General features: G+C 37.8%; 3 protein-coding genes and 1 long non-coding RNA gene across 6 annotated transcripts in view; 2 read left to right on the forward strand and 2 right to left on the reverse strand.

The window, feature by feature from the left end:
- The window catches only part of LOC136822129 (ATPase family AAA domain-containing protein 2-like), a 31,721-nt gene extending 18,330 nt beyond the window's left edge, over positions 1–13,391 (reverse strand). For both annotated transcript variants that reach the window (XM_067078363.1, XM_067078362.1), the window contains exon 1: positions 13,038–13,391. In XM_067078363.1, the coding sequence (XP_066934464.1) occupies positions 13,038–13,247 (210 nt within the window). In that variant the 5' untranslated portion in view covers positions 13,248–13,391. The remainder of the gene's footprint in view (positions 1–13,037) is intronic.
- The window catches only part of LOC136822132 (uncharacterized), a 237,764-nt gene that overhangs the window by 134,777 nt on the left and 76,474 nt on the right, over positions 1–26,513 (forward strand). The gene's annotated exons all lie outside the window — the stretch shown is intronic.
- Positions 13,579–19,413, forward strand: LOC136822131 (aspartyl aminopeptidase-like). The gene is made up of 2 exons (XM_067078365.1): positions 13,579–13,685; positions 17,550–19,413. Exon 2 carries the CDS (start codon positions 17,556–17,558, stop codon positions 18,954–18,956), a length of 1,401 nt encoding a protein of 466 aa, XP_066934466.1. The 5' UTR covers positions 13,579–13,685; positions 17,550–17,555; the 3' UTR covers positions 18,957–19,413.
- On the reverse strand, positions 21,381–26,055 carry LOC136822214 (monoacylglycerol lipase abhd6-A-like). Of its 2 annotated transcripts, none has more exons than XM_067078458.1 (8): positions 25,974–26,055; positions 25,725–25,771; positions 25,109–25,304; positions 23,378–23,608; positions 22,667–22,940; positions 22,204–22,531; positions 21,947–22,047; positions 21,381–21,730 (listed from the first exon to the last, which is right to left on the reverse strand). In XM_067078458.1, exons 4-8 carry the CDS (start codon positions 23,569–23,571, stop codon positions 21,593–21,595), a joined length of 1,035 nt encoding a protein of 344 aa, XP_066934559.1. In that variant the 5' UTR covers positions 23,572–23,608; positions 25,109–25,304; positions 25,725–25,771; positions 25,974–26,055; the 3' UTR covers positions 21,381–21,592. The 2 variants fall into 2 exon arrangements, with proteins under 2 accessions (XP_066934559.1, XP_066934558.1); XM_067078457.1 differs by having other exon boundaries at positions 25,634–25,771.

Below are 26,513 nucleotides of genomic sequence, written 5' to 3' on the forward strand. Positions count from 1 at the left end.
GATCAAATTGAAACAAAAAGCCAAGTCAAAGACCTTGGAGTTACTCTAGATGTAGATATGAGCTACAATCAACACATCAAAAACCAAATCAACAAAGTGAAATCTATCAGCTCTTGGATATTTCGTACTTTCAAGACAAGGGACAAAGATGTCATGTTAACCCTTTGGAAGTCACTTGCCATTCCACACCTTGTGTAATGCATGATGGTTTTAATATATAAATGGTCAAAAATTTAACTCATTCAGCGTCTTTTGTGTCATTTTATTCAGTCCTTTGTTTCTTGGTCTTACGTCACTTTTCTGTTCAGTCTCTTGACAATTAATTCTACGCATTCATTTAAGTTCTTTTGTATCATTTTTGTCATATAATTAGTTTATTCACACTTAGGCAATTATCTAGTATTTTCAATTTTATTCAAGTACGCGTTTTTCTCTCTCGATTTTCATGAATCATCAATCAAGCTATGAGAAGCGTTGTGTGAGGTTGCATCAAAATATGGAGTTTCAGACTTAGACAGTTTTGGTCTTAAATCAAATTCAATTCTCAACTTCTCAACTTTTGTGCACAGTTTTTCACAGTTTTCACATACTGGCTACCTGGTATGTTGTTTTCTGCTTTTTGCCTTTGCCTCTCTGTGTTTTTCTGTTCATCAGCCTATTTGGCTCAGGTGTCTGGAATTAGATTATTTTTGATATTTTTAAATCAATTTCTTTAAGCTTAAGTTAGGTTTCATTAATTTTGGTATATTTCAAGAGATTTCTTGTGCGATTTTCATGATACTTTTAAGGTCAATTTGATCAATTTCCTCAAGATTTCTAGTCAATTTCTGTTCAATTTTCTTGTCATTTTTTTGTCATATTTCGTCACTTAGTTTTGTCATTATTTTTAATTTTCAGTTTGAACAATCGTATTTCACTTCAATCGAAGTTCCAAACTGTGTCAGTTTATTTCCGTGCACAACATTCAAACAGGGCTTACTCACTCGCCTGTTCATTGAATCAATCAATGCATGTTGCTCCGTCAGACAAAACGTGTCAACTACAAGGAGCTGAGTTCATCAGAGGACGAAATGGATCCTCCTCATCATCAACTACACAACACCACAGTAAATGAAGAACGCATTGCCATCGAAGTAATGTGCGACGAGATACCAGATCTCATCAACGAACATAAGTTCGAAAGCATACAACCAGAGGACCTCAAGTCGTTACTGGCCAAATTCGAATTAATGCGGAAATCAATCCGTACCAAATCACGCAGAATCGTGTCATCCGGACAAGCCTTATCGGACGATCTCCAACTTACAATAAAGACAGGCTTGGATCAAATCACCAAGTACATACAGGACTCGAAGGAATACAACTCCAAGATCACTGTCACCAAGGAAAAGAAACGAGTTGACGAGTTCATCGCGCACAAAGAACAAACACTGGAATTCAATATGCAGTGGGCCAAAGGAGCCATTGATGAACTGGAACTGAATTTCAAAAGGATCCCTGCTGATTCAGCATCAGTCGAACTCCTGAATTGGCGAAAAGAGATACCATCAAACGAAACAAAGTTCAACAAGATTTCAGATTCCTACAAGGAATGTCTCCAAACATCCACCACTAATGCACTGATCAAAGCCACAATCAAACAACTTGGTGAGAGATATTTCAAATTAGACACTTTACGTCAAACTTTTATGAACAACTTGAGCATTGAAATAAGTAATCGTGAACTAGATGTACATTCAGAATTCAAACGCAATAAACTGAACATTCATCTTGACAAATTCACTGGATATGATTCCAAATCAGATTATTATACCTTTCGCTCTAATTTCGAAAAAGTTCATTTATCATCAACTCCCAAGAGCTATCTACCAGATCTGTTAGTCAACAATTACCTTGCTGATCCAGCATATACCATGGTCAAAAACCTTGAGTCAATCGACGAAATTTGGAAACGTCTCGAAGAAGCATTTGGTGACACCAGGATGATGCTCAAGAAAAAGATCACTCAACTCAAATCACTTGAAATCTCAAAGAAAAACCCGGAAAAAGTTGTCTCTGGCATTAGTCACCTAATAAGCATGATGCAGGAGATGGCAGTCTTGGCCGAAAAGCATCACATAGAAGAACACCTGTATTATGGCGACTCACTTAACCACATTCAAAACCTCCTCGGTGACGGTAGGACAACAAGATTCCTATCAAGTGTCTGTGACCACAACCTCAGCCCCAAGGAAACCTGGACAACTATGATATCATTCCTGACCAAAGAGCGAAGAATCAACGAGCAGAAACTTCTCCTTCGAGATGAGTCAAAATCAAACGATAACAAACCAAAGGATCCATCCAAACAAACCAGGGATAAGAGGTATGGACATTTTTCGAATTCTTATATGTCCTCTGATACCTCGAATCCTGTGTGTGCCCTTTGTGAAACCCCAGCTGGTGAAAACGATCATGTTGCCTCATCAGGCCCAGGTAGAACAAAGCTGGTTCAATACTACACTTGTCAGAAATTTGCAGAACTCACACCTGCAAGTCGACTCTCCCTTCTCAAAGACAAGGGATACTGTTTTCAATGTCTCTTTCCAGGTGCAGCATCCGCATCTGGAAAGCATAAAGATGGAAAATGTCAGCATGATTTCGTATGTCCCAACGCTTCACATCGAAAGTATCCTGTTCGAAAGCACGTCTTGGTCTGCGAGGAGCATAAAGAGGAACCAGCCAATATCGAGCTGCTGGAAAAATTCAAAGAACGGTTCTTCCGAAGTCCAAGTCTTCCAAGCTTTACAAGAAATATAAGCTTGTCATTCCACACAGCATCCTTCAAAACAAACGATCAACATGGAGACAGGGGTATCTACATGCTGCAAGAAGTTCTCATCAATCAACACAAATTACTTATCTTTTACGACAGTGGCTGCAGTGATTTCGTGGTCAGTCAAAACGCAATCAAACTTCTCGGACCCAGTGCCATCAAAGACTCTTCAGCACCAGTCATCCTTGGTGGTGTTGGGAACAGTGTCACAAAATCGTCATTTGGACGTTACGTTGTCAACATTCCACTCAGCAATGGGGAGATAGCCTCATTAACTGGTCCTTGCATCCAACAGATCACGTCAACATTCCCAACGTTTTCGCTCGTCGAAGCAGAAAAAGACATCATCAAGTCATACTTCAAGTGTGGTGATTCAAAATGTCTACCAAAGCTTCCATCATCAATTGGTGGAGACGTTCACATGATGATCGGTATCAAATACTTGAGGTACTTTCCGAAAATCATCCATCAAATGCCATCAGGATTGTCGATCTTCGAATCATCCTTCACAAGTGCAAGTGGAGGATCAGGTGTCATCGGTGGACCACACCCATCATTCAGTCCCTTTCATGCATCCTGCAACTTCACATCAACATATCAACTACTTCGAACTCCACCATCAGACGTTCCTTTGCTTGGATTCAACACCCATCTATCCACATCAATGCGAGTATTTGAGGAAGTTGAAGGAGCAGGCAGTGAAATCACATATCGCTGTCCAAATTGCCGCAATTGCAACCAATGTAAATACGACGAATCGACTGAAGCAATCAGTATCAAGGAGGAGATCGAACAATCACTTATCAACTCGTCGGTCACTATCGATCCAGAGACTCGAACAACCTCAGCTATCCTACCTTTCATTACTGATCCATCAACCAGATTAGCAAACAACAGAGACATCGCCATGAAAGTATTTGGTCAACAACTTCGTAAACTTAACAAACCGTCCAACCATAGCGACAAGGAAGATATCCTTACGTCAGAATCAAAGCTTCAGAGTCTTGGTTACGTCGACTATGTCAGCAATCTACCAGAGTCAACTCAACAGATGCTCAGCGACCATCAATGTCACCACTACATCCCATGGAGAGCAGTGTGGAAGGGCAATTCCATTAGCACCCCTTGTCGCATTGTCTTTGATGCATCATCAACAACATCGTCGGGATATAGTTTAAACGATCTTCTCGCTAAAGGGAGGAATACCCTCAACAGGCTTCAGGAAGTCTTGATCCGATTCTTCATTCACCCTATCGCTATGCACACAGATATAAAGAAGATGTATAACACCATCAAATTGGACGAATCTCATTGGTGCTATCAACGCTATGTTTGGGAAGCCAACCTTGACCCATCCAAAATCCCTCAAGAAAAAGTCGTCAAGACCCTGATATACGGGGTTAAGTCTTCAGGAAACCAAGCTGAATACGGTCTTCGAAGAGTAGCTGAAATGTCAAAGGATGAGTACCCCGAAATCGAAGAGATCGTCAAACGTGATATTTACGTCGATGATTGCCTCACCGGTGAACAAGACAGACAAACAGCCTATATTCGTGCAGATCAACTCGAACGTGTCATCAGTCGAGGTGGATTCAATCTCAAGGGATTCGTATTCTCAGGAGAAGACCCTCCACCCACCATGAGTGAAGACGGAGAGATGATTCACATCGCTGGATTCAAGTGGTACGTCAAATCAGATATGGTTTCGCTCAACATCGGTGACCTGAACTTCGCGAAGAAGTCTCGTGGAAAGAAGCCATCGAATCAAGTCAACATCATTCCTTCTAAATTAACACGTCGTCATTGTGCTTCAAAAGTGGCCGAGATGTTCGATCTAACCGGCAAAGTTTCACCTCTAGTCGCATCCATGAAGATCGACCTTCAAGACCTAGTCCAACGCAAACTGGATTGGGACGATGTTATACCAGAAACACTCAGACCATTGTGGGAATCAAACTTTCAACTCATCCAAGAAGCTGGCAATCTCAGATTCAATCGTGCAGTGGTACCTGTAGATGCTGTCAACCTAACCATGGAAACGCTTGACTTCGGAGATGCAAGTTCGTCTATGGTTTGTGTCGCTATCTACGCTCGTTTTCTCAGAACCAACGGTGAATACTCATGTCAACTCATCTTCTCACGAACCAGAGCAGTACCAAAAGGGATGTCACAACCAAGAGGAGAACTCTATGCTGCTCTCATCAATACCCACACCGGAGAAATCGTGAAGAGATCACTCAGCAAATGGCACCAATCTTCGATGAAATTCACGGACAGTCAAATCGTTTTGTACTGGCTGGACAATGATCAGAAGCCCTTGAAGCAGTGGGTACGAAATCGTGTCATCGAAAGTCTTCGTTTCACCACCAGAGATCAGTGGAAGTACGTTCCAACCGATGAGATGATAGCTGATATCGGTACTCGCAAAGGTGCAACCGTCGAAGACGTCAACAAAGAATCTACCTGGATCAATGGTCACAACTGGATGCATCAACAATCAAAGGACTTCCCAGTGATGACCGCTCAAGAACTTCGTCTGACCGATCAACAGGTATCAGAAGTCAATAAGGAAGTCTACGTTCACCATGTAGCACCCATCATTCCAGAAGAAGTTGGAGAACGCTACAAATTCTCGTCGTATCTCATCGATCCCAATGTCAAATCCTTCAGCACCGTCGTCCGTATCATGGGCTACGTGTACCGTTACTTCAACAATTTGAGATCAAAGATTCGTTCAAACGGATTGTTAATCGTTCTCAACCATCCAATCACCGCATCTGACGTTCCCCAGCTCAAGGAAGTCGAAGTCCAACTTGGTGAACGTTATTTTCTTAAACTAGCAACTCAAGAAGTCATCAAATTCGTCAGCCCAAAGAAGTACGAACCAATCTCCATTTTGAAAGATAACATTCTAACGTACAAAGGACGAATCCTTCCAAACAATGGTGTCACAATTGCAGGCAAGTTCACAGATGCAATGCTTGACTTATCTCAGTCCACGTTTTGTGTACCAGTTATTGATCGTCACTCACCTGTCGCTTACAGTCTCGTCATCGAAGCACACTGGTTGAAACATGATGGCATCGAAGCAACCCTTCGTCGACTACTCAAGAAGGTGTTCATCATCGAAGGACGAACTCTCGTTAAAACCATCAAGAGATCATGCGAACGATGTCGCTATCTTGAAAAACGTACCGTTGAAGCCATCATGGGTCCTATTCCAAGCAGTTCACTCACCATCGCACCAGCGTTTTATCAAACCCAAGTGGATCTCAGTGGTCCATACAAATCAATCTCACCAACCAACAAGAGAGCAACCATAAAGATCTGGCTCGTCATCTACTGCTGCTGTTCCACATCAGCTGTCCACATCAACACGATGGATGATTATTCGTCACCCTCCTTCATCCAATCGTTTACAAGATTCTCATCAAGATATGGATTTCCCATAAAGCTATACTGCGACGAAGGCAGTCAACTGGTCAAAAGCAATCAAGATATTCGAATGAGCTTCACCAACATCCAATCAACACTTTTCAAGGATCGAAAAGTAGAATTCGAAACTTGTCCAGTAGGAGCTCACAACGTCAATGGTAAAGTCGAACGTAAGATTCGAGAAGTCAACCTGTCAATCGAAAAGATCGCCCACAACGAAAGGCTATCGATACTGCAATGGGAAACACTCGGATCAATCATTGCAAACTCAATCAACGATTTACACTACTCGTTGGAAACATCACTGAAACTGAAACCATGGATCTTCTCACACCGAATCGGCTGATACTTGGTCGTAACAACGATCGTAGTCCTTCAGGAGACTTCGTCAAAACATGCAATCCAATAAGGCTACTCGAAACCAACTCCAAAGTCTACGATGCATGGTTCGAAAACTGGCTCGAATGTCACGTTCCCAAGCTTATGAAACAAACAAAGTGGTTTCGCCATGAACGCAACTTGCAAATCGGCGACGTCGTATTATTCACCAAAGTCGAATCTGCACTAACGAAAAGATACACGTACGGTATGATCAAAGATGTTGTTGTCGGCGATGATGGCAATGTTCGTAAGGTTACAGTATCTTATCAAAACGAAAACGAAAGCGTCAAACGTGAAACAGTTAGATCTGTTCGTAACCTCGTTTTAATCCATTCAGTCGATGATCCTGATTTGTTCAATGAGCTCCACGAAATGAGTGAATGTTATCTTGGTTGGTTATGAGTTAATGTGAAAGTTATTATTTGATTGGCAATGAGCCATGATAAAAGTCATTATTGGCATTGAGCCATGCAAAGTTATTATTTTGGTTGATCACATGATTAAATTTTTGGCCCATGGTGGGGAATGTAATGCATGATGGTTTTAATATATAAATGGTCAAAAATTTAACTCATTCAGCGTCTTTTGTGTCATTTTATTCAGTCCTTTGTTTCTTGGTCTTACGTCACTTTTCTGTTCAGTCTCTTGACAATTAATTCTACGCATTCATTTAAGTTCTTTTGTATCATTTTTGTCATATAATTAGTTTATTCACACTTAGGCAATTATCTAGTATTTTCAATTTTATTCAAGTACGCGTTTTTCTCTCTCGATTTTCATGAATCATCAATCAAGCTATGAGAAGCGTTGTGTGAGGTTGCATCAAAATATGGAGTTTCAGACTTAGACAGTTTTGGTCTTAAATCAAATTCAATTCTCAACCTTCTCAACTTTTGTGCACAGTTTTTCACAGTTTTCACATACTGGCTACCTGGTATGTTGTTTTCTGCTTTTTGCCTTTGCCTCTCTGTGTTTTTCTGTTCATCAGCCTATTTGGCTCAGGTGTCTGGAATTAGATTATTTTTGATATTTTTAAATCAATTTCTTTAAGCTTAAGTTAGGTTTCATTAATTTTGGTATATTTCAAGAGATTTCTTGTGCGATTTTCATGATACTTTTAAGGTCAATTTGATCAATTTCCTCAAGATTTCTAGTCAATTTCTGTTCAATTTTCTTGTCATTTTTTTGTCATATTTCGTCACTTAGTTTTGTCATTATTTTTAATTTTCAGTTTGAACAATCGTATTTCACTTCAATCGAAGTTCCAAACTGTGTCAGTTTATTTCCGTGCACAACACCTTGACTACTGCTCTCAACTATGGTCTCCATCAAAGAGATGTCTCATTCAAGAACTAGAGCTGCTACAAAAATCATTCCTGAATGGTATCCCCTCGTTGAGCCACTTAAACTATTGGGAAGAATTGAACCAACTGAAAATCTACAGTCTTGAAAGAAGAAGAGACAGGTACAGAATCATTTACACGTGGTGCATACTAGAAGACATTGCCCCCAATTTCAACTACAATGACGAGGAAGGCGGCGTGCATTCTTACACAAATCAGAGACTGGGTAGAAAATGCAATTTGAAAGCTATAAATGTCAAACATAAAAATATCTGGAGAGGTTGTCTCTCACAAGAAGGACCGAGGCTCTTCAATGCTCTGCCAAAATCCCTTAGAAACCTCACAAACTGTACCAAACAAACTTTTAAACAGCATCTTGACCAATTCCTCAGTACACTGCCAGACGAACCGCTGCTTCCTAATTATTTCAACTTCAGGAGAGCTGACTCTAACAGTACAACAGTAATGGTCAATCATCGGATTCAACGAATTGGATGAGTACCATAAAGTACATAATCAATAACGAAGTATCACGAAGTAAGTATGAGAATGATTTAGATATTTTTACATATGATATCAATGATAATTTTATCTATCTATCTATCTATATATTTAAGTAGTAACAAAACATACATGTTCGTTCTCCCTACATATAAAAACATTTAACAAAAAAATATAAATGAAAATGAGTTAAGTTATGTTTATGGAGCTCTCCTGAAAATTTCACAAAAATTCATCCATCCAGAGGAAAAGAAGTTCTTTCTTTACCTACCGTTTCTCTGCTGGGTTTCCTTATGGAGACCCGGATTTTTACCAACCCTGTTTTTATGCTCTCCCCTGTAGTTTCCCGCGTTTGCTAAAATCAAAACAATGGAAAATTGTTTGGACATGTGCGCAGTCAACACGAATAAACAGTGTAGAGGGGGGTCACCAGTGCACGAACAGCAAACTTGTTTTTCTCTTTTCTCACTTACTTTTGGTTTTTACATAAATCCTTTTTGACCATCTCATAAACAAGCTTGAAGTCCTTCTTCCAGTTTGTTTTCACTTTATTTGAAGGCTTCTTCTTGGAATAATAAGTCGTTAAAGCGAGCGCTATTCGGACCCAGTGCGCGAACGAGGAACCAGTGCACGAACGATCTTTTGAAAGAAAAAATAGAGCTCCGCTCGCAGCTAATACTTTAACTCTCTTCCGAGATGATACAGGGTTTTTTTTATAAGAACTTCAGCGTTTTACCGTGAGATTGGGTAACTTGCATCAGTGGAGGCTAACATGCATAGCCCTCAAATGAATGACCTGTCTGGTCATTAAAATACAACTACGCAGCTCTGCTTGCAGCTATCCTCTACCACATTTATTTTGCTTGATTTAACTTTGTATTTTAATGACCAGCCATGTCTTTCATTTGAGGGCTATGCATGTTAGCCTCCACTGATGCAAGTTACCCAATCTCACGGTACTAACCTGTTTATTTTTGTAAATATTTTCTTGTGGTCCACTTTTTTGTTTTCTTTTTCAAGTTTTGCTCATCGAAAAGCGCGGCAATGTAGTGTCTTCTTTTTTAATTGAGATCGCCAGCGCTTTCGAATCTTTTGATGTTGCAATGTCTTCATTTTGAATATGGTGTTCGGATTGTTCGCGAATTGGAACCTTTTTTTATATCAACTACTGGTGATATGTTTCTATTGATTTTGAATTAATGAGCTAACATGTTTCAATGAAATTTTGTGTGATGGAAGATAACAGGTTTTTAAAAGAGGAAAGTCATTCTCAGGACACTGTCATTTAAATGGTACAAATCATGTACCATGCCAAAAATGGCTTAAAATAAGGTTTTTGTAATAACTTGCCCAAATTACATCAAAAATTAGGGAAAATCTCAGAAAACCTCTATATTAACATTAGAAAGGGTAAAAGATGGTTAAAATCACTCCAGGGGGTTAAATGGCCCAAATATGGCTAATTTGTTGTCCAGACAAAAAGATTGTCCTAAAAAGGGCCATTTAAGCTTAGTCTATACCAACAAAACGACCCTCGACATGGCCCGAGAATTCTCGGGCTAAAACTTTTATTGGAATTTGCGTAAAGCCCGAGTATGGCCCGAGCTGGACCGAGAATTCGGGCCACACTGTGCCACACTCGGGCCAATTTTTGAAAACATGATTTAAACAGACGTGTAATTTCAGGACTGAATTTTTTCAACATTTTCTTTGAGAAAAACTTGGTTTCTCTTAATTATATTAAATATATGAATGTTGTAAATTCATATAAATATTAAATGTCTTATTTGGTATGCAAACATAGTTAAAAATATACTTAGGGTGGAAATATTTGCTAGTAAACTGGTCCTGGTTTTAAACTGAAGCGTGTCCACGGGAAGCTCGTAAAGTTTTTTTGAGTGATATAAACAAAACAGACAAATCTTATTTTGTACTATTTTGTTTGACTGGACATGCTGAATCAATTTAACATTTAACGTGGCCCGAACATGGCCCGAATGACTCGGGTCATGTTCGGGCCAAAAGAATTGATAGGGTCTCTTGGCCCGAACATGGCCCGAAGAGGCCCGAGAATTCTTGGGCCATCAAGGGTCGTATACCAAACCTAGTTTAAACTAAAGCTGAACGGTTATTTTAACTCCTAATAGTAAAAAGGCCCACCCAGAACTCTTCTTGCGCAGATTTTCTTACAAAAAACACTTTCTTTTGCGATCAGCCATGTTTACAAAAATCCCGAATTTCGTGATTTTTTTACTTGGCTTCGTTCAAAATCGGTTTCGTGTCGTTCTAGTACTCGGTTTATTTTAATTTTTGGAGAGATTGCAAGGGATACTTTGAGGGGGTGCATGTCACTAGTCCGACACTTTCTAGTCCGACAGTAAAATAGTCCGAATCTATAAAATAAATTTAGAATTTGGGAGTCTTTTTTTCCGATGTCACTTTTGTCCGAAAACGAAAGATTTTAGAGTGTCGAATGTTGAATAAGGGTTGTTCACTGAGATAATACTAATGAAAGTTCATTTTGGCATTTTGACATAATTAGAAATAAAGGACCAATCAAATTTGCTTAAAGATAATTTATAGCAAAAATAATGCACCGCCTTTAAGGGTCCCTTTTTGCATGTTCAGAATTATGAAGCTTCCCAAAATTTAAGAAAAGTTGGGTTTAGGGGCCCAACCTCAAAGTCAGAACTTTGGATTTTTATAAGCACGTGGTTGACTCGTTGTCGGACAAAATTATTGTCGGAATACTGACGCATTCGTCAAATCCAACGTCGGACATTGGGCTATTCCATTTTTAAACCATACAGGGGTATTGACGAACTTTTCCAGGGGGGTCTGAGCCTTAATTTTCCAAGGGGCTTTTGGTCATTTTCAGATTTTCCAAGGGGGTTATCAAAGGTTTCCAGGGGGTTCTCTCCTCCTAAACTGGCATCAATAGTCACTTTCCAGGCCCTTTTTCACAAAATTTCACTTTCCAGGGGTGTCGACTCCTAATTTCCAGGGGATAGTTTGTTATCCGAAATCTCCGGGGGGTTAGTGAAAAAAGTTCGTCAATACCCCTGTACAATTTTTTTTTGGAATAGCCCATTTACTGTCGGACACGACCCTGCCTATGCCCCGGACAGTCCGGGGTTTTTTTGATGCGTGCCCGGGGTCCGTATTATTTGTTTTTGAGAGACTACCCCGGACGCCCCAGACAGCCCCGCGCGGTTGCTTTTTATAGAATCGCTGACCGCGCTGGCTTTTTTCTAATTCATTGAAATATTCTTCCGTGGACAAACGCCGTCTTCCAAAAGATCTTGTAATGTCCTGATTTTGGCGTTTCGTGTGTGAGGCCTGTATTTGAACCTTAAATTTCAAGCGTGGTTTGTTCAGCAATCAAATTCTAAAATCTAACCGAAAGCTGAAAAATGGATCCTGATCGGACAGAGAAAGGTAAGTAAAGTAATAACCCGCAGTTCTGCCCCGCAATATCGAGGACGGTAAAAGTGCTGATTTACCGTCATCCTCAGCTGGTCAGGATCTAGTCAAATTAGAACCTTACCGTCTCCGTCGCTGAAAAACACACATACATAATCTCGGAATTTGGGCGTGAGGGGGTGAGTTTTAGACCTGGATAAAATGTCCGGGGGTTTAAAGTGTGCTCGGCGATATACGTCCGGGGTAAATTTATGGCGCAAAAATTGGGTAGATGTTATATCTGATGGCCAATCGTCACCTTGTTTTCTTTCCTATCTCTTATCCTATGTTTCTCTTTTCTGAGTTTTCTGAGTTTCTAGTTTCTCATTTCTGACTGAGTTTTCATACCTGTCAATCAATTTCGACCAGTCTAATTTTCGCACCGAGTGGGATTCGAACCACCACCAAAGAAAGACCTTCAGATTCGGAAGCCAGCGCTCTATCCGTTGAGCCATCGCCGCACAGCAAAACCATGCAATTCATAACATGTTATACCGAACTGGCAAAAGACGGGGGTAATATTATTATAATATGGGTAACAGTACCCCTTTTTTAAACCTGACTGAAATTCGAGCCGTTACTAGCAACCCTGCGGGGCCCAAGGCGCCGAGTATGCACCCGGCACAGTGACAAGCCGTTACTAGCAACCCTGATCCTACCTAACCCCCGGAAAAGTGACTATCAGCGATCCGTGGATAAAAAAATAAAATAAAAAAATGAAGGTGACTTTTGGCCATCCGATATAAGAGCATCCCAAAAATTGGAGACCGGACGTAGGTCCGGGGAAAAAGTTATTTTTTTCAGACCCCAGACATTTGCCCCAGACTGTCCGGGGCATAGGCAGGGTCGTTGTCGGACTAGAAAGTGTCGGACTACTGACGACCTCTCCTTTGAGGATTCTGCTGCACAAAGGAAGTTCTATAGAAGTTTGTTTTTGGTTGTTTTTTTCAAGTTCAAAGACGCCCGTTTGGCAATGGGACCGTTTGTGCACTAGTGACCCCCCTCTACTGCAATTTTTCGACAACATTGCAAATTTTTTCATGTACAGCACCATTCATTTCACCATGAAAGCTGAGGTTTTCAGCTTAGTCAATTCTTACCTCTTCTCCTTCATCTTTAATATCTTCAGTTTCATGATTGTTGTTTTCTGTCCCTAGTCCAGTAGCATCTAAATTAATATCATTCTCTCTTCTCTGTTCTTCTTCGTCTGCTACCTCCTCCTCTTCTTCTTCATCCTGTCCTGACAATTTTCCATTTTCAAGCGGATGCTCTTCAGTATCCTTCAGGAATGAATGTCTGGTGTGAACCATTTTGATTTTATTATAAAGTAATTTACTTCAAACTGTTGAATCTTAAAATTACAAACTCAACTTTTTATAATACTTCATTTTTGCAGTTCGATGTCGTCCATTTTGGTTGTTTGCGTGAGGTCTAGTCCAAGTTAGTGATATTGAGTTTGTGGCTTTTCTAAATGCGTTTTTAAGCGACAACTTGGTTAATACTAGAAAAAGCGCGGGAAAGGTTGTCTTGACTAGCAAGCTTTCGTTTACAAAACAGTGATGAAAACCATTGGATGATCAAGAACATTTCTAAGAATTGAGAAAGTGTCTATCACACGCATGCGCGAGCATACTTTGTTTTGAAGTTGTCATTTACTTTCGATTTCATCCATTCCCAACCCAAAGATTTTTGGCGACGTGTGTTTCAGATTTCGAACAGTGAACATTCCTTTTCTATCATTTAAAAAGGTAAGAATTGATATTTTTAAATGTCTAAAAAGTTGACTAGGTAGGTTTAAAACAGTTAGGTTTGGGATTCGAAAACAACTTGGAGCGGTGTGCAAACAGTAAACCTAGAGCTAGACTAATCAGGTAGCTAAAAACTAAAAATCACCAAATTTTAAAACACCCCGTGTCACAAATTAAACAAAAATTTTGTCCTTGGTGGGAAAATACCCTTGAATTTCAGCCCCACTGAGTAATTGACTTTGATTTCATCCCACTCGAAATTCCATGTTAAAAAATTGCACTCCAAAACCACCCCACTGGGTTTTTTAACCTTCAAACAATAGAATTTCTATCCCATTAGCATTTCAATAGGAATTTTTATCCCCACTGAGGAAAATAGTTCCACCGGGGCTGTGAAACAGGGGTGTATTTAATGTTCTGCTTTTATATACTATGGAGGAAAAATGTTTTCGTAGTTGAATGCTTTGTTTTTGTAAAGAACCATGGATACTCTCGGGTACCTAATAGCCGCCCCCCCCCGCTAATTAATTTTTCGAAAATTTTCCACCCAGGACATTCTTATTCCAACCCCCCTCCCGCTTATTGATTTTTGGGAAAATGTTTTTGAAAGTTCCCTTTTTTGTCCTAATTCTGCTGTATTAGCCTCCTTTTCAAAAGCTTTCCACCCAGAACATTTTTATTCCAACCCCCTGCTTATTAAGTTTTGAGATTTTTCCAACCCCCCCCACCACTTATTCCAAACCCCCGGCTATTAGGTACCCGAGAGTAACTGGATAGAAAAGAAATAGCAAGCTGTAAATTAATCATCTTTGCAATAACTAAAGTAGAGCAGAGCAAAATTGTCTTAACTGTTTCTGAGTCTTTATCTAGAAAGATAGATAGATGGATCAGGTTCATTGACAGCTTGAATAACCAGAGTTATTACAAAGACCGCCATTGTCTGAGCCGAATTCCAAAATAAGCCTAATTTAGGTGGTCACTATGCTAAAATGTCAAAAAAAGTTTTAGTACATGTGTACTAAAATTCCTTTTTCAAAAATTATTTGGGGTATGTCAAAAATCGTCAAAAAACCTTTTAGTACTCATATATGTCTTGCATTTTAGTATATACCGACCCCCCCTGGTTTCATCAATATTATCGATTAAAAATTGATAGGGTCGAGATATCGATTAGTTTACAAAATTGTTAAGATAAAATGACATCCCTGAAAAAATTCCACCTTTGACCTTGATATCTCAAGTACCGTCAACTGCTCTAACTTGGGACTATCTGACACAACATGGGACGGCAATTCGGCCACCATTTCACCGAACCTCCAAAGTCATTTGATTTGAATTAATGAACGGCATATTAAAAAATACACGAAAACAAATTTGTTGTCAAAGAGATTTAACAGTAAGTGAAAATACAGGCCAGATATCAACCAGTCCCATGTTTCGACCAATCGTCCCAAGTTAGAGCAGTTGACGGTACACGTTTTTTTTTATAAGGAACCCTAACTTTACTCCAAATTTTTGAGAGAATTTCAGCCTCAAAGTTCCTTATCCAATTTCCTTATTTACTAAGCTGCTAAGATTGGATTTGCTAAGTATGTGACTTATGTATAAGTATAACAATGGACTAAAATGTAAAAAGAGACGTTTATTGAACATTGTTTTGTCAACATTTTGTTATCTTTGTGTTTTGAGCTTTGTAAATGTGTGCAAATTCAAGTTTAACTCTCTTTGACTTGACTTTGTTATTCTCAGCCCGAGCAGTTCCTTTAACAATTCCTAGTTTTTCTAACCATTTTGAGCCTCAAGTTCCTTATAAACGTGTTCCTTATAAAAAATGTGTAGTTTTGACGATACAGCATCTCAAAGATGGGCTATTAAGCGAAAATTGACCCCTAAAAATCATGAGCTCTGGCAAGGAGCAGATTTTGAAAGCCAATTAATTTTTATTCAAGTACATAAAGCTGATCTACAGTGGATTTCAAGAACTTTTTGCAGGAAATCAGAAAAATCAAATTGAGTTTCCAAAATTTTCCCAGAAAATCTCTAGCACCTTTTGGAAGCACTTTTAGCTGTCTGCTGATGGTCCTTGTGACTTATTTGAAGCAAACTTTAGACCCGGAGTGATTTACTGGTGGGTTTTGACCACATAAATAACATTTTCAGGATTTTTAACTTTGCATAATCGTCAAAAATGGCCGAAAAAATTGCTATTTCGGCAGATCTGGAGCAAAATTCAAGATAGCGTATCTTTTTGCAGTGACAACAAATTTTCAGGCAAACTTTCAGTATGGCTTTCCTTAATATAGGTCTAGTTTAAAGCCTCTCAGTGGGTTTTGGATGGAAATCTCTTAAAGATATGATCGATTGAAAATTTGCTTAACTTCATTGTTTATTTCCTCTTAAAATGCTAAATCAGGTCCACTTAAGGGCTCTAAAGGTTAATTCTTGTCGAAATATTGGTTGATCATATCTAGCCAACTAATCATTGGCATTAAGGGAACAACTGCAAAAAAATTTAGATCATTTCCATCAATAGATTACAGTTTCACCTTAAATATAAGCAGGTTACTTCGACTAAATGGGTTTAACAGTAAAAATCCTATTCAAAAACTTTTTAGACTTATTAGGAAATCCTACTTATTGACCATAATTCAACTTTACCAAGTGTCGTGATTAGCTTTAGACTGTCATTACTTCTCAGTGCTTTATCATCTTCAATTCCCCGAAGAAAGATTTGATTTGATGCGAGAGTTAGTTGACATCAAAGTGGCAAAAAATCCTTGAATGGAAGAAGAATTTACGATCATTAATATTTTCATTTTAAAGTTTTGGTGCAAAAAAATGAAATATGCAAGCACTTCGTTGCTAAGATGTAGGCTTGAAGTCGAAACTGAAACCACTGAAAACAAAAGTAAAATCAGCCCACACGCTCCAAATCTCGTAATTTTGATATGAGAGTTTTAGTCTTAACTGATAAACGGATAATGATAACTGAATAGTTATTTGGGAGAACACAACAGTCTATTGAATAACAAATTACTCTAGCATACATTGCTTTTCCTTAACCAGTGTGAAACCAAGATGAATTATCTTATCCCTAGGTTCCAACTGTGTTGGAATAGACAAATGAGTTGTATGAAGTTATCATTAACAAAATTTATGCTGGAGTAATTAGTTATTCAAAAGGCCATCATATAACTGATTTGATCTATTTCTTATACAAAACTAACATATTTTCTTATTATGAAGAACGAAATACTTGTCAAGGTGAATTTTGAATTAAGTTTCAAATTCTTATTTATGTGACGTCATCATGAAAATTGGCTGAAAATTAGGTTTTTTCAAAATCTTTTGATTTTTCGGAAAGTGGGACTATCTGACCATGCCCATACCATTTTTTATATCGAAATGCTTTGAAAAAACCTATTAAAACATTTATGTTAAGGGGCGGGAACTCATGTGACTGTTGGGGGTTGCCTTAGGTCCCAGAGTGTGAAAAGTTTCCCATAAGTTTCTTATGTACTTCACTACCAGTTGCATAATTGGATAAGGGGTACTTACAGGCTTACTTTTACTATTTCTTAAAAAGCTTGAAGTTTTTGAAAATCCTAGGTTTGGGGGAATTTTCCTCTGACCTGAGATAACCTCACCCAGTATGAAAACTTTTTTGTTTAAAATTGTTCAATTATCTTTCAGGTGTAAACTAAATTACTCTTTTTGTTGTCTGGGAGCCCTCTGAACAAGTTAAAGATCTTGCGTTTATTTTGCCAATCTCAGATACTGAATTCCAAATGCCTAACTGTGGTGAATATTCCACACGAATGATGCTCATCTTTGAAATATCTCAAACTTTGTTTTTCTATACAGGCAACGATGGTAAAGTTTTCAAAGGAGAAAGTATTAGAGAGTGCTGAAGAGTTGGTCAAATTTGTGAATGGAAGTCCATCGCCATATCATGCAGTTGATCAGTGTATTCAAAGATTGGACGCATCTGGATTCCAACGCTTAGATGAAAGACATTCTTGGGAGCTTGCCAAAGGTGGTAAATATTACCTCACCAGAAATGACTCGACAATCTTCGCTTTTGCTGTTGGTAAGAAATTTGTGACAGGGAATGGTGTTTCGATGGTTGGTGCTCATACCGACAGCCCTTGCTTTAAATTGAAACCTAAATCTAAACAAGAAAGCGAAGGATGTCTTCTTGTTGGAACACAATGTTATGGAGGTGGTATCTGGCATACTTGGTTCGATCGAGATTTGGGAGCAGCTGGTCAAGTCATTGTCGAAACTGAGGAAGGGAAATATGAATCGAAATTATTTCGAATCGACGATCCAATCCTTCGTGTACCAAACATTTGTATTCACTTGAACCGAACCATGAATGATAATCATTCAGTCAACAAGGAGACGCAAACACCTGCTGTTCTAGCCACCAAGTGTATAGATGAAGAGATGAACGAATTTGTCAACAGTGATGAAAATACAGCGGCTGGAAAACATCACGGTGCATTCATTGAACGCATTTGCTCCGTTTTGAGTTGTAAACCAGAACAAATCATTGATTTTGATATTTGTTTAGCAGATACGCAACCAGCAGCTATTGGGGGTGTACATAAAGAGTTTATCTTTTCACCACGATTAGATAACTTATTCAATGCGTACACTTCACTTCAAGCATTAATCAACTCATGTGTTGATCAGAAAAGTCTGGATGATGAAACCAACATTCGTATGATTGCATTGTATGATAATGAAGAGGTCGGCTCTCAAAGTGCACAAGGCGCCGGTTCGGCTGTCACCGAATGGGTATTACGAAGAATCTGCCAATGTTTTGGTGGTGCATTTGAACAAACCATCGCTAACTCCTACTTATTGAGTGTTGATCAAGCTCATGCTGTACATCCAAACTATGCCGCAAAACACGAGAATAACCATAAACCACAACTTCATAAGGGAATTGTTATCAAAACTAACGCCAACCAACGATACGCCACGACTGCAATTACTGGCAGTATCATTCGATTGATCGCCAAGAAATGCGGGGTTCCTTTACAAGATGTTGTCGTTAGAAATGATTCTACGTGCGGATCTACCATTGGTCCAATCATGTCCGCAAAACTAGGCGTCCGAACACTGGATATGGGTGGACCAATGTTGAGTATGCATTCTATCCGCGAACAATGTTGCACTACAAGTGTTCAACAAGGGGTCACTTTGTTCCATGCGTTCTTTGAAGAATTCCCTGGAATCGACCGAGACCTCAGTGCGAATTGATCCAAACAATTTTTATTAACAAGCACTTGTTGGGAATGTTGTAAATGTTGATTTGAACTGATTGATATATTTTAGTGTTTTATTATTTTTTAGTATTTTATGATATTTTGCTTGCAAGAAACCAACTTTAAATGTTTTGAAAACCCGACGTAACTTTGCATTCAATATTTCAATTTTTAAGTTCACTATTAAAGAGAATTAAAAAGTCTTGATTTGATCTATCAGCACAAAATAAAACTTGCAGAAATAACCCATTGTGCATTATGGGTCTGAGTATTTTGTCTTTCGATTTATAACAAGGTTGAGAAATTTCAAATGAAGGGCTTTGGATAACATTTCAAGTCTAATTTCTTGGTATTTAATTTCAATTTCTGATAATTTTCATGTTTTAATTTTTAACTTTTAATTGGACAGTTTTTGTAACATATTTGATGAATAAAAAATTAATACTTCAAAACTATTTTCATAGTTTTCCCTCTCTGCCATAAACCACCCTTTCTGTTTCTATTCAAATTCTTTGCTTTATTTAGCGAAAACCACCCCTGCTCAGGTAAACCTGCTTGAAAATTTCGATATATTCAAATACTTATATATTTATTGACACGAACTCTCATTTATACTTTTACCATCTATACAATTCCACTGGCATTAAACTGGTCAAGATAAACCTTATATTACGCAAATTTCGACCGTTCGCCTTAAAGGTTTTATTTTTATATAAGTGTTCCCGTTTCATATCAGACACATGTTTCATGTCAGGACAGTGGTTGCCTAATTGTTATATAGTGCTGATATAAGCAAAAAAAATGTTTTTCTTTTCCTCTTTCTGAAAGATCTTGCTCCACATCCGTGTCAATTCAATATCAAAAGGCTGGTAAATTAAAATTGATGAGTAAGCAAACGATATCACTCTTATTTAAAAACAAAACCTTTAACAAAAATTTCTTGATGTGGGAAAGTATGGCTCTTCATCAAAATTGCTCAAAATAAGGCAAAAATAGGACAGATTAAGCCTGCCATTCGTCAAAATAAGTTCTCGCCAAAATTAAAAAGTTTGACCATTCACCAAAATAAGTTCCATCGCTAATATAAAAATTTTCAAGACTGAAGTCACTCATTTCCCATCCAGAACGCCCGCGCGTGGTTTTTACACAAACGCCGAATTGAAATTATAAAATCTATCGCTATATTTAAAAAAATGCAGTCCTAAATAATAAAGGAACCGTTAGAAAATTCGTCGTCATGATTGCGGCGCGTTCTAGGCGGGTGTTCTGGATGGGAAAATAAGTGGCTTCACTTTTTCTTGCCCGGGAAAGGTTAGTGATTCTACTCTAGCCCTTCAGGCTTTAAACTCAATGGCTAAATACAGTGATATTTGGGCAAAAGAGGGAACTTTCAAAAACATTTTCCCAAAAATTAACAAGCGGGGGGGTTGGAATAATAATGTCCTGGGGTGGAAAATTTTCGAAGAATTGATTAGCGGGTGGGGTTCGCCTATTAGATACACAAGAGTAAATCCTCCTCATAGCATCACGGCTACAACACTGATTCCCTTTTTTACATTTTAGAGCTTTTAAGTTGTAATAAAAGGGCTCAGAGGCAAATAATTTCGAGCAATCAAGTTTTTATCTTAATCAAATCTCTCCACACGGGTGTCACTATCTAGAATCCTTTGCAAAGGTGCTTTTAGTAAGGTGATACATCCCTTTGTAGTTTTGTACGGGCGCTGTAAAAGTATAAAGATATCTAACTCCTTGACGTCCCACCAGCGAAATTTTGTTCTCTCAGGAGCGCTATTTTCGGCTGTCGTTAGTTTTGATTGAGGACCTAATTTAATTTGGCGCACTGAAAAGATAGAGCTTTAAAAGAGCTTTCCAACGATTTCAAACATTAAGGGTTTAGCTATCACCAAAGCCGAGATAATTCGATTCAAAGTTAGTTGTAAAATGTAAAAAGCATCGTATAGCTTTTTGAGTTAAACTAATAAATTCATAGCAAAGGAGGTTATTTTGACATACAGCCTATAAATGAGTATTTTCGGTCTTTCTATAAGGGACCATTCAAAAAGTACGTACATTTTAGGGGGGGGGGAGGAGTCCTTCGAAAAGCGTTCGAAAGCATTACGTGGGGGATGGGTCAATCACAATCAGGAAGTGTACCAAAAAGCCCCAAAAAGGGATGTGTACGTACGCTTTGCAATATATTCAAACTGATTTTTCCAATATTTTTCTAACTTTTCAATTTTTTAACTTTTCGAGTTTTGCCTATATTTGAGCGTACGCACTTTTTGAATGGTGCCTATGGTACAAATAATGGTACAAATTAAAAATACCAAGTAACAAGGAAAAAAGCTTCGCCTTTGACATATTTTTTATATCTTTTGAAGATCGTCGAGAAATTTATTAGATTTCGTTTAAGCGTGTGTTTCATTATTTCATTATATAATCTATCATCTCTCTCAAAGAATATATACATATTTACATTTACAAAAATTTCTAAACATCTGCATAAGATTAAAATCTACAATAGTTGCTACCACTCTCGTGCATGTGAGTAGGTGTCAGTCAGAGCTCTCGCTCATCCGTCTGTTAAAAATGTATTGACTTTCATCACCTCATAAGAGGGTCGTTAGGTTTTTAACATTCCATTAAATTGCTAGCCACTTTTCGCGGACAGTCAATTGACAAGACATGTCCCGCATCGTCAAAAATCACCGTCTTTTTGAGGTTTGGGAGGTTGGATTTGATCTTATCTGCGCAAGATACGTCCAAGATCTACAAAAAATAAACAAACGAAACGTTATATTAGAAGAAGAATGTAGTTAGCACAATCTCAACAGATACCAATCTTATCTCACTAATAGACGTACTAAAAGGCATTTGTTGTTTGAAGATTTCTATGTCTCAAATAAAAGTTTACATCCTCTATAGTGACGAACCAACAATTCTTCGAGAAGAAGTTGGAAAGATATCAAAGAGTATTTTCCTTACCTTATCCTGTTTTCCCCAAAGGAGTGTGCATGGTGATCGTATGTTGTGTAATGAACGTTCCAAGAGATCTTCGTCTTCAGACGACACCAAACGTAACAACACTGAAATGTCAAGAGGAAAATACATTATATTTTTCTCCATTTTGATATACTTATCTGTTCTTATCGATTTTACTTGAAATTTAGAAGGTATACGAAACTTTGAGGTCAGAGAAATCAGCTCATTTCAAAAGTGAACTTTCAATGAAATTGACTTACGTTTTTTGTTGAAGTCGTCGTTTTGCAATCTCATTTGTAAAATACCATTCAATACGAAATCGGGGAAGGGAAATTTCTTGTGAAGGACACATTCGAACATTTCACGGACAGTTTGCAGACTATCCGGTAATAAGATACAATGCCCAGTGCGTTCGTATTCAGCTTTCATTTTTTCCATTTGATCAAACTTGATACCATGTGGACACATCAGGGTGGTCTTTTCGATTGACGAAGGGTGTGTGGCAGAATAAACGCCCGCAATATGCCCGCCCATGGATTCACCAACGATGTGAAACTTTTTTTTGTTTAATCCAACTGCTTGCACAAACTGAAGAAAAAAGATGAACAGCTCATTTACACAGTTCGACAGTACATAAAACAAAACATTAGGTATTTTCCAGCTCATTAAATGGTTTTAAAACTTTTCATCTGTTAAAAAATAATTTAATAATGTTTTTCTTACCTGGTGAATTTTGTCAACGTAATTGGTGATGCTGACTTGGTCCTTCTCGTCCCACATGCTTTCTCCATGACCAGGCAAATCCACTGAAATGACATGAAGGTCACGTGGCAACCAAGCGATGACGTCAAGAAAGATTTCTTTGGAGTTTGAATAACCGTGGATGAAGAGAAGGGATGTTTTCTTGGAAGATGAATTTCCACGTTCAATGTAAGAGAAGAGTTGCTCACCAACGGCGATTTGTCGTTTAAAGAAACCAAGTTGAAAGATTCGACATCTGAATTGGAGAAAAAAAAGAAGAAGAGATTAATGAATTGAAACATTGTAGGTGGTGTTTAGCCTTTAGCTGTGTAGATCTTGCAATCTAGTGGGGATTTTTCTCTACCGTGAATTTTGGTTTAAGTATGTTACTATCTAGAGGGTAACAAGTCCAGCCTCTCCAATTAAATGATTGTGCAATAAAATATGGACTGAAGAGAAATATAGCTAATTAACGTGTGAAGAAATTAAGGTATGATATTAAGTAGCCTATCTGTATATAGTTAGCATCATATTTTTGCTAAATGCAAGTTGTTCTTCTGCAAAGCTTGAATTTCCAAGGTTGGAGTTGCTATCAAGAAAGCAAAGATTAAGAATTTTCTCTCATGCCACTTACAAGCGTGGGCTGAACAAAATCCTGTTAAGAAGAAGAGGAGAAAGAAAGAGAAATCTCACCTTAGAAAGAGTTTTAAGAAGACCACTGGATTCTTCACGATGAATAAGAAAACAATGGCTGGTATGTTCAAGAACAAAAACCATTTGCCAACTTCGATGAAATCGATAGATGAGATGCTATACATGTTTGTTAAGATCGTGGTTAGATCCTCGTCGATGCTTTTCTTCGTAATGAGTTCCAACAATCTCTCCATCTCTCTTTTTATACCAATTCTCTTCGTAATTAATTACCTATAATTAGAAATGCCATTATAAGATGATTGTGTGATCAGATTAACAAGCTTCAATATAAGGAAAGGAAAAAAAGTGAACCGCATTTTCATAATTTGAACTACCTTGGAAACTGGAGACACCTACCATGAAAACAAACCATGCAACAGGAAAAGCTTTTTTATTATATATCTCAGTTGTTATTTCCCTAGCAGAAGTTAGGAGGCCATAAAAAAATAGGAAGAAATGCTTGAACGAGAGGTTATGGGGAATGGGACCAACTTCATTGTTGCCAGATTCAGTGGACACACCCTGGCGCTGGAAAAGTCTCACAAGTCTCAAAACTTTTTAAGCGGATTAATACTAAAAGATAAGGTAAAAGATAGTATGTTGACGTCAGTTGGTTAATATTGTCATGGTGACCGTTCAAAAGATGGACCTCCCTTGTTTATAAATATACGAAATAAATTTCCTGCACTTTTAAATTTCTCACGAATTTGTTTGCTTAGTATGCACTGTAAAGTTTTGATATTGAATTGAGGACAACTAGTGACAGGCGACAATGTAGGGAGTTCCTGAGGACGAAAAACAAAAAGTACTTTACATGCAATACATCATTCTTGTTTTTGAGTAGTCTTACTATGATAATAGAAACGTATCATAAAATAGACTTTCCCATCCAATTTTCGGGGTAGATTTATCATGAGTAAAATAAAACTTTTCAGACAATCCTTCAAGTAATGAAACTTGTTATTCTAATATTATCTGATTGAGAAAAATTTTTTTGCGTTAGAATGCTTCCTAACTTATTAAACAGACTGGCTAGTTTTTGAGCGTTCGGCATTCTCTAACAGATTTCCGTTTCTTAAGTTGGCCGACATGCCGAAAGCGGTCGCAAAAATTAATGTCAGCAACATGAGATTCTGAGCTCAGGTTGGATGAACAGGAACTAAGCTGAACAGCTACTTGAAAGGTGATTTGAAAATAGAGGTATCTTCCCACACTTTATGCAATCAAACAACAATAAATCAAAAATAGAAATCCTGGAGGAAAAATCTGTGCTATAATTAGTTGCCGTTTAATAGATTGAAAGCGAATTAAAGATATGAATTGTATGCAATTTAAAGACCACCGTGATCCCTTTTCGATCAGTTGCTAACGAAACAGGTAAACAGTCAGAACACACGCACACAGACCTCACCTAACACACAATAACAGGATGATAGAAGTTTAGTTATATTTGATTTCTGTCATACCGACTTAATAATTTGACGCCAGTAATCAATAATTGATGCCGAGTTCAGACGCTGCTTTTTGTATAAGATATACATTGGATTTAAAATGGTTGCTAACATGCATTGGCAACAACTTGATGCAATGCTGATGCGTCAAAAAGACGATAAGCATGTGAACGAGGAAGGGGATTGCCATGCCTCATCTTTATACTCAAACCATCGCGAAAAGTAAAGAATGCTCTAAACGAAGCTTCTTCATCCCAGTCATATTAATTTATTTGCTTACTTGTTAGGAGGGTAGATAAAATGATTTGCAACGATTCTTTATCTGCGTGGGTGTTGTGAAGATTTTCTTTAATCCCGTTTGCTGGTTGCATGCGAAAAAGTCGAAGCTGTATTGAGTTCTTCTTGCAGCTACGAGGCCTTTCAATATCAAAGTTGCTTTATAAATACCACTTGAGAGCACGGTCTATCAAACGAAGCTGTAACAAATAAAAAAGTGATTAAAAAATGATAAATGATGAAAGAGTGAATTTTTGTTATGTGATATAATCTTTCCAACAGAGAAAGAGCAGTGTTTTTGACGTTCAACTCATTTGTCTGTTACTTTGATCGGATTACTGAGTTAAAGTCTAAACCACATTTTCAAATAATATGAAATTGAAATTTGATTTTTTTTTCTAGGTCAAATAAAAACGTGGTCTCTTAGTCCTGTTATAAGTAATAATAATTGTCTTATGGAGGAAAGAGTAACCCACGAAAAAACAATACAAAGTCCCCTTTAAAAAATGTTTGACGAGGATATTCGTACGCTACATGAAGCACATTTCTTGGGCATGAAAAACAGAGCCGATGTAGCTGTGGAGTGGAAGACAATTCTTGAAATAACGAAGAGAAATAACCTCATCCATCTTGAAAGAACAGCTACATCTCACTTCTAACTGAAAACCTGTAAAGAGAAACGAGAGAAAATGAAGGGGAAATGGAAGGAAGGTTGAAATTAAAAGGACAAAAAGTTATCGCCTTCGCACTTCAAATATCAAATATTTTCTAGATTCTAGAAATATTTAGAATTATGCTGAATTATGTAATTTAGAATGAATGAGAGATATCTTAGGTAACTTTAGAGTTAAAATATATTGAAACCTTACTTTCTTTTCTAATTTTCATGAAGATTCAATACCAAATAGCCATTAATTTTTCTATTATTTTCTTTTGTTCTCATGAAAGAAAAAAGATTCAGTTATAAAAGATTATGATTCAGAATCTATTTACGAACAGAATACGTTTGATGGTATACAGAGAGTCCGTTTGAAAACACGCTTTTTTTATAAGAATGGTGTAAATTCATTCCATCATGGATATTCTTAACTTTTTTGAGAAAATCATCCTAAAATATGTTAGGATCCTAATTCAGACTAGATTTAACATTTAGTACATACGTCTCAAGCACAAAATGGCATTTTTGTGGAAGGAGTGAGCCATACTTGGGGGTAATTGACAATTTATAATTGAAAAGGCTCTAAAAATGGTATTCTTAGCTTAAGTAACAAAATTCCATGATGGTGCACTCGACCTGAATAACTCAACAAGAACCGCCCTAGTAAATCAATTTTGAGTTCAGTTATAAAACGCCCCTTGAAAAATCTACGATCACAACCCAAACTAAAACTCTTTTTCATTTACATGAT

Source organism: Clytia hemisphaerica, unplaced genomic scaffold (assembly GCF_902728285.1).
Source record: "Clytia hemisphaerica strain Z4C2 unplaced genomic scaffold, Clytia hemisphaerica genome assembly, whole genome shotgun sequence".
NCBI lineage: Eukaryota > Metazoa > Cnidaria > Hydrozoa > Leptothecata > Clytiidae > Clytia > Clytia hemisphaerica.